This window comes from Falco cherrug, chromosome 10 (assembly GCF_023634085.1).
Source record: "Falco cherrug isolate bFalChe1 chromosome 10, bFalChe1.pri, whole genome shotgun sequence".
Classification (NCBI taxonomy): domain Eukaryota; kingdom Metazoa; phylum Chordata; class Aves; order Falconiformes; family Falconidae; genus Falco; species Falco cherrug.
Genome location: NC_073706.1, coordinates 20,742,324 through 20,751,295, shown reverse-complemented (window position 1 = coordinate 20,751,295; position 8,972 = coordinate 20,742,324). Strand labels below are relative to the sequence as shown.

The window sequence follows — 8,972 nt, the reverse complement described above, 5'->3', positions numbered from 1 at the left end:
GCAAAAATAGCGTTTCTGTTATGTGGGTGGTTAATGTAACCCTGTTTCCCTTGATCAGTTATCTTGGTAGCTGGCTATTTAGTTAAGCATTTCTCTCTTGTATGGACAATTGGGATGGAAATCTTTAAGTCCTGCTTTCCTGAATACCATGACTTTTATTAAAGAATGATGACTTCATCAGCATCTTGGTTTTGCCAATATTTGAGCTGTACACAAAAAGATTGTGCTTTTCACTGGCAGTATCTGAAGTAACCCTTTCCTCTCTTTTATCTTACTTCCATAGGTTTATGAAATACTGAAAAGAACGACATGTACCAAAGCAAAATATAGCATGGGTAAGGAACATTATTTAGCTTTAAGATTGGTATCGTTTTCAGGTATTGAAAATAACTGTGAGTTGTAACTGGCTGTGGAGTTTAGGTTTTTCCCCTGCCCTCTAATTTGATGTTTGTGGATATAATTGTTTCATTTGGAAATTTAATTAATATAGCTGTTTGGAATTTTTTCAAAAGTGATTTTATAGATTTGACTTTGAATTGAAGTGGTAAGTGAGCATATAGCCCCTGCAGATGTTAGTTAGGTCCTTTGCAGCAGGACTGGATGGTGATATAAACCAGTGGATAATATGTGCTCTGTGTTGGTTCAGTCTTACACTCACTGAAGCGGATGAGGGTATTGCCATGAAGTTCAATAACTGCAGTTAAAGTCTATGGTTTGGCCCATTCCTTTGAAGTAGGAACCTCACGTTTTTATCGTGGGAAGGCTTTTCAATGACTTGAGTGAAGTAGTCTTAACTGATGACTGCATGAAACACTGTTCTATGTGGAACTGAGATTACCCTGGTGGAATGGCCAAGGACTAAGGCACACCCTGAAAGCTGGCCCATCTCTTAGCCCTCAAAACAGTTGTTGCAAGTCAGTTGCTGTGAAATTGGTACTGCCATGGCCAGTAGTTCTAGGATTTCAGCCTTGGGGCTTGTGCTGTAAGAAGTAAATTCATAATACAGGTAAACATGAATTACAGATCAGGTCATCTGAAAGATTTGTTGGCAGCATTTCCTGTTCAGTTGTTACATACTTTATTTCATACATATTGTGATATATAGGTCCCCTTGACTGTGGGAGCAAAATTAACAAATAGTTAATTGTAAACCAAATGATATAAGGATGAAGGGTGAATACCCTCCTATCCAAGCTTTTTAACAGGCAACCAATAGAAACAAATTTGTATGAGAAAAGTGCGTGAACATGGGAGAAAATGTTTGATAACAGTTGGAATCTGTTATAGCATTTATTTGCTTACAAGCAGTTAAATATAACAATGGGAACTTGAATTACAGGTAGTTCTGTTCAATATTGACCCATCAGCTGCTTAGAAATACATCAAATAATAGAAGAATAATTATGCCAAAAATGATTTTCACGCTTTGACTTTTCTGTTGAAGTAACAACATACAATGTACAATTGTTGAGTCCTTGTATACACTGAATTTTGGTGTTCAGCCAGTATTAACAGAAGTACTGTTTCCCTGTAGCATGGGAAATCCAAATTAATCTGTGACTTTCAGGACCCTTCTCGAGGCTGGTGCTGGATCATTTTAATTGGAAATTACGTATTTGCACTCTCAAAAGGGGAAGGTCATACAGTTCGGTTTCAATTCTTGCCTTGGATTTGATTACTCACTTGATATTTTTTCTTTCTTTTTTTTTCTTTTTCCCAGTCCCGAAATGGGAAACACATTAGAGATTAGTTGAATAGCGGGGAGGCTAAAGGCAAGGTCACACAGTATACCTAATAAAAATGTCATTAGGCCAGCCTGTCCGTGGGTATACTCAGCATAACTCAATCAGGTCCTTTGTGTTCCAGCGTTGGAATGCTGGGTTACAACCCAGCAAAGGTTGCAAACAGATTTGAGCAAACACAGATAATGCTTCAACATTTCTGCCCAGCAGGAAAAAGGTGGCTGCCCAGTGAACACTGCAGTCTTTGTTATTTATTTTGAAAATTTGCAAAAGTATGAACCTGTCTTCATTGTTAAATACTGATATGTAGAAGGGTACTATGTAGGTCTTCGATCGGTTGCACAGCCCTAGAAAAATAATCTGATCACTAGCTGTTTCTGCCAGAAGTGTGGAAACATTTGCAGACAATTCATAGTACTGTATAATCTTAAATAGGACTTTGAAAATCAACGATACTGCAAGATACTGAGCATTCCTGGAGTAGTTCCTCCAGCAGGTGATTAGTATCTTGAAAATGTTAATGAACTTGGAAAATTCTCATTTCAAGAACAATCAAAAATGTCTCAGTGATCCTACAGTTAGCTGTTTCCTGGTTCATAGTCAAGGTTCCTTCAAATCCAGTCCCACGCTCTTTTCTTAGCAATGAACTGATGGGCAGCATGGAGCACACTGCAGCACATCATTTTTATTTCCTTTTTTTAAGTCCTTTTAAATTCTCCACAATGCCAGATTTATTTTTTTTTATTGGCATTAATCAGCTTAGCCTTGCACAAAGACAAATACTTGACTTAGCTCTGATTCAGCACCCAAGACTGGTTCGTTGAATCCCCAAATGTATCTTCCCAGATAACGTGACACCTTCAGACATGGGTAATACTCCATAATTGGAAGTAGCTATATTAATGCCAGCAGCTGCAGCAAGAACATTAGAGGAGTAATGTGCTACAGCCCTCAAAGGTCCAGGTCCAGCCCAGTGACCTTTGGGAATGGTGCAGTGGACTGCAATGTCGAAGAGCCGCTTGCTGCTGTGCTCCTCCAAACTTACACGTTAGCTCCTCCCAACCCATCCATACTCTGGCCCTAAGTTAAGGAACACTAACTACCACACCTGGGAAGGCAGGGCTCCTCCAAGTCCCTTATACCACATACATTTTATAGATGAAGCATTAATTGCTTTCAGCCTCATGCATGTCACTAATAAACGGATGTGTAAACAGGGAAAGGAGAGGGAAGAAAGAAGGAAACTACCCTTTTAAATAAAAGACGAAAATGTGGTAAATATGGTAAGTATTACGCCAAGGTCTTCGCAAAGGCTTTCCCTACAATTTCTCTAAGCAATCTGAAATCTTAATTCAAAACTTTGTGTGGATGATGAGTGTGTATGCGTGTTCCTGTACGCCATCAATTCCAGCCATATTCTTCTTGTGATCGAGCCTTCTGCTGTACACTTTCAAATCTTCAGGCTTGCCCTTAAATCAAACTGACTTTTCAGAAAATGTAATTTATTTTAATGACTAATTTCAAGTCATTGGCTTCTAATTCTTGATTCTCAAATATATATGACTTCCTCTTGCTCTCTGCAGTTTTCCATTTCATAAAATGAGTCATGTTTAATAACCTATATGATTAAAAATGAAACTACATGGAAAGGAATGAGATGGCAGAAAAATCATTATCTGACCAAATGACTGTTATTTTGAGGGAAATCTCCAGGAAGGATGATAAAGTGAGACTGTCTAACCTTGAAATTATAAATAACTATTATGTCTTTATTTTTCAAGGGATCACCAGTCTGCTTGCCAATGGAGTTTACAGTGCTGCGTATCCTTTGCATGACGTAAGTGACCTTGCAATGTATTTTACATATCTACTATCTGACAAGAAATCCTCAATGCGTTACATATTAATGGCATCATCCCAAGCCATGAGTGTTTTGGATCCTGACTTCCTGCTTGCTTGTATCACGACTGCAGTAACTTCTGTGCGTTGTTTCCATCACTCTGCTCCTTTTAATGAACTCCCCACCTCTGTTCTAACTTTGATGAACATAAGTAACGTTTGAACGTAACATTAGAAGAGTTGTTTTGCTGGCTTAGCAAATGAAATGCTTCTGTTATTTTCTGACCACCTGCTCCTGAGATCCCTGGCATCAGTGTTAAGAAATGTATTTATTCCTGGGGCACCAGGTAGCTTGTTCCCTCAACCACATCTGCCTGGCATCCCCCTTGCCAGCACAGAGGTGTCAGTAGCTGTGTGTCTGTGCGACTGGTTGCCACTGGGGGAAAACCCATAAGCAAGACCTTGAAGTGACATGGGACTGGGCATGGCTGCAGACCTTCTTACTGATGAAATCTGCTCTTGAGCAGTTCAGTAAGATGTCAAGAGTGTGTTCAACTATGGTGTTTGTCAAGAGGATTAGAGAGAGGTGGGGAATTTTGGTGGCATTCATACCTGAGCTGGGGATCCCTATCCTGCCAGAGGTACACAGCAGTTGGGTGCTGATGACATTTTTACTTAAAGGTTCAAGGTACAACTAGAACTAACAAACACATGCTCTTAGCTAGACTGTAACAGAAAGGCTTGACAGCTGTCAAGGGGACGTGGCAGTCGTGTTCCTCGTGATGTACTGGCTGTGTGAGCTTACAAGGGCTGTCGAGCCTGGTGCCGGTTTTCTGGATGTGAAGATGAAGTGTGTCTTCCTAGTTTTCTGCTCCCCTCACTCACACTGGCTTTACACGGGACCACGAGTGTTTTATCACGATGTAACTGAGACCAGAACAGCCTCTTTATCTGCCTGATGTTTATCATAAATGTCAGGCACTCTTAAACTACAGCAATATCGCATAGAAATCCAGAAAGGTTAAATAAACTTCTCTGCATGTACTTGTCTCATGTCTTTAGACAGCTACTGATAGTCTTGTATATAAGTTATTTATTGTCTTGGTTTACTCCTGTATCATATTTAAAAATAGCTTCAAATTAAAACCTCAAATCTAATCAGCCCTGAGTGTTTGGAGAGTCTGGATAGGGATCAGCTCTCTCAGCTGGTCTCTTCTCTTGCAAGTGGACTGAGCTGAACCCCAAATACCATGGCAATACCGCATCCTTTCCCTTGACATTTTTAGGCCACCTTTATCACTTATTCATTCCTTTTCCCCCAGTGACGGACATTATTACTTTCTTAATGTGCCTGATGACAGAAGACAAAGTGTGCTATGACAAATGAACTCCGAAAATACAGCATTATTTTACAGATTGCTTTTTCTGTTTTTGATGCATTAAGTGAGTGGGATACATGGGTATGCAAGATGCATAGCAGTTCTGGGTGCGACTCACTGAATGACGCAGATTTTTTTTTTCTTTTTTTTTTTTTAAAGGGTGACTATGAAGGTGAAAACATTGAACCTAATGACAGAAAAGTAAGTTGATATCAAGGGGGTTTGACCTATTTGCACGAGTCCCAGCCTGAAGAGTCACCTGTTGGAATCTGGATGTTTGCTAAATTTTCACAGAAAATACTGCAAAAAGGCACTAAATGGCAAGCAGTAGAAGTACTTTCCAGTTTTTAGTTTACCCAAATATGAAATGCAGTATGGACATGTATAAGTTACCAAGCTCAATAATGATACATTTCTCGCCCTGTTGGTAAGAGTACTGACAGCGTTTACATATAAACCCTCCTAAAGTTCAGATGATGTCATTTCAGACCAGGTCTGATGAGAATATGCTCAGTCATATTCCAGTATCTGTACCTGATGTAAATCCTGCTCCACTCTATAATGAGCTCTGGTTTCAACACTGCAACCTCTGCTGAATTAATGTGCTGCTGATCTGGAGTGTGAGGATCACAACTGGGTTGGGGGGAGGAGGAGGGAGGCAGTTGAAAAACGTAAGCATAGAAGTTATTGGGAAAGAAAGATTGAATATTTATCAGAAATGAGACATTCTCAGCAAAGCTTTAATGTGCACTGTTCAGCCAGAAGCTGCCCTGTGAATGTATACTGATACATCGCATCACTTTTTGCATACATCTGTGGTTTAAATTGTGTTTTTATTGTTTGTATACTGAAAGACATTTGTTCATAGTCGTAAAAGGAGTAGGAAATATTCCAAGGAAATAACTTTTCATAAGAATAACCAAATTTTTCTCCCTTTGAAGAAGTATTGATTTCTTAATTTCAGAGTACAATTACTACATACTCCTGATCACACTTCTCTAAAGAACACAGGCTTTTTTTTCCCATGTATCAGAAAAAAACTGAAGTAGAGTGGTTATGACCAGTTCTCTCAGGAGGAGCTACTAAATTTAGGTGCCATATATGTTGGGCTTTCAGACTTGAAACTTTGCCTTTTCAGTTTGTTTGACGGTCACATATCCAAAACTTTGCTGTGGACATTCAGATAATAGGAAAAACGGGTATAAAGCCTTTCAGGTTGGTCATGTAAAAAATAGGTACCCAAAATTAAAGGTCTGCTGGGCCTTAAAGATGCAAATGGCTCATCAAAATATGTTCACCCTCTATTAATGTGTGTTAAAAATACCACATACCTGTCATTTCATTATTAAGCAACACATTGTTCAACCAAAAACAGGATGAGAGTGCATGTTTCCTCAAGGCATCTGGACTATCATTTTTATTACTAACTTTTCTGACCTCACAAATTCATTCATTTCACAAGTTCACTGTGTGTTTGGAAATGTTTACCTTGGCTTTTGACTTCCAGTTCCTTCAAATAATCTTGTGGCGTGTTTTGGCATGTCTGTTCTGGTTTCTTGAAACTTGCTTTAATCTAATCCAGTGCTAGGCCAGGCCTGTGCCTTTTTTAACTACAAAATTAAAGATTTGAGGCATAGAAATGAAGTAAATATTTAGTGTACTGATCTCCTCTAATCATGTCTTTGAAGCTGTGCTTTGAATATCAAGCTGATAAATGTCAGGATAAAAGAGATAATTCATTTGTACTTTAGGCATAAATTTGGTTTGAAGTGTTGTACAAAACTGAAACATGGCATCGATGCAAAATCTCCTTAGCTTAGTGTTTTCCTGATATGCTTCACCAGCTTAGATCACAGAAATGGAATCTAATTTCCAGCACAAACTTAGTTTGTAAAAATGAAGTAAAAAAAATAATAAAAGGAAGGGTCTTAGCTAGTGCACATAGATGTTGAGGTGTCCCAAATCATTAATTGTTTCCCAGACACAGGCAGCTGGCCTTAAACTTTCGGAAAATGTGGTTGAAAGAAACCTAAAGCAGAATAAAAATAAAATTAGCAAGAACGATGCTGCTTAGTAAAGGCCTGCCTTTACATTTCAGTTTCTGCTCTTACTGTTGTTAGGAAACTAATAAAGATTTATGATTTTGAGTTGCAGAGGGGAAAATCCACAGTCCACTTAGATTTTTTATGTCATATTTCTGTAAAAGTAAAGCTGTATTTTTTTGAATGGCTTGAACCATTTGCATGAGAAGCACAGCAGTTCAGCTTGGAAAGTTTTGTTAATGATTTGGCAGGAGAACTGCAAAACTACTTTAGAAATGTTGTTCGCTGTATGACTTTTCTGTGATAAAATGCAAGAAGTAGGAATGGGCATGGGCAGTCCTGCCCTTCCTTGCTTTGCTGCGTTTCACTGGAGAGCTGTAGGAGGCTGACATCTCTCAAGTTTCTCATGTTAAAATAGCCTACAGATTTAAGCAATAATACCCTATTTTGGTCTGTTCTTCTATAAACATGATTAATAATGTTGCCCTCCCTGTAATGATAGCTGGTTTAGGTTGTGGCTCCCCGATGCAGTTCCTTCCACAGCTGAGCTGCTTGTACAGCCCTCACCCACTGATGGAGATTTGTGCAACCAAGCTCTGAAATTTGTTGTCTTTTTTTTCTCTATTTTTTACCCAATGTTCAACAAAAAGAAGTACCTCAGCAATAATCAGTTTGTGCTTTTACATTTGAGGAAAAAGGAAAAAGATGATGTTGTTGCTAAATGAATTAATGAATACAGACGTGACCATCAAAGCATCTCCTTGAAATATCGGTAGCTGGCCCACAAACATCCTGCTACCAAGGTCATGTCACTGGGTTAAAGCAGGAAGAAGAGCAGTAAAGGGAGACCTGACTTCACAAGAGCTTGTAAAGCTTCTCTTCCCCTTGTCCCACAGAGGAGGTGATGGCTGGGTGGCCAGTGAGCACAGTTCCTCTTCTCCAGTATTGTTTGTACACACATTGATTGCTTATTCACTCTGTTAGCTGAATTGAATTAAGAAAAAAATAGGGTCTGAGAAGCACTATTTATATATTTTACAAAGTAAAAGCTAAGTTGAAGGCCTCACAGGAAACTATTTTTGTGAGTGATTTGATTTTATAAATCACTAATGGGGATCATTGTTTTCCTTGGCCCATATCCTAATCAAAAGGACGAGTGGAAATCATCGTGTCCTTTTAGTTTAAAGCTGAAAAACTCTTAAATGCAGCCTTTGAGGCACCTCTGCACAGCACCTCTTGATGGATGATGAATATTATGGTTTGTGTAGTGAAAAAAAAACCAGTTTATGCTAGGGTTTTTTCTGTCTTCTAACTCAAAGCATATTCATCTTTCACATCCATTCCACTAGATACCTCCTACGGATCGTAACATCAGGACTACTGTCCCTGTCCCTGCTATAGTTATCCGTCAGTCCAGTTGCTGGAGAGCCTTTTAATGTACTAGAATTCATCACTGTACTATAGCATGCCAAAGCATCAAATTTGTTTTTAATACTTAATGCATACTGCGTGTATTGGCAGATTATGGCTTGAAACCACAAAGCAGTGAAACCAGATCCACAGCGTAAGCTCTGCAGTTTGCTGGACCAAAGGAGAAACATTTGTGTACGCAGCGCTTTAACTTCTGCTTTGCCTTTTTGTTTTACAGCTCCTGTGTGAGGAGTGGGCAAGCTACGGAGTTTTTTATAAGTACCAGCCAATTGACCTGGTCAGGTGAGAGTTCAGCCCTTAACGTTGTGTTTCCACTGGGCAGCGCCGAAGCTGTGCACAGTGATGCTCGGGCGGGTGTCCCTGTGGGGGTGCTGCCCTCTGTGCCACGCTGGAGGTTTCTGGAGAATGGGAAGTTCATTGGGTCAAAAGGAGGTTTCTGTGAGTTTAAAAACACACTGATATATCCCACCTAGTGTGAAAGCTTGTGGGGGACATAATTTTAATTAATTTTGTTTGCTGGTGGTGAGAGCTAAGACCAT

At 39.4% G+C, this 8,972-nt stretch overlaps 1 protein-coding gene across 3 annotated transcripts in view; it reads left to right on the top strand.

The window, feature by feature from the left end:
* The window catches only part of ANO1 (anoctamin 1), an 82,371-nt gene that overhangs the window by 46,594 nt on the left and 26,805 nt on the right, over positions 1-8,972 (top strand). For 2 of the 3 annotated variants that reach the window (XM_055722862.1, XM_055722860.1), the window contains exons 7-11: positions 284-335; positions 2,960-3,025; positions 3,524-3,579; positions 5,120-5,161; positions 8,651-8,715. In XM_055722862.1, coding sequence (XP_055578837.1) covers positions 284-335; positions 2,960-3,025; positions 3,524-3,579; positions 5,120-5,161; positions 8,651-8,715 — 281 coding nt within the window. The remainder of the gene's footprint in view (positions 1-283; positions 336-2,959; positions 3,026-3,523; positions 3,580-5,119; positions 5,162-8,650; positions 8,716-8,972) is intronic. The other variant, XM_055722861.1, reaches the window with a different exon arrangement.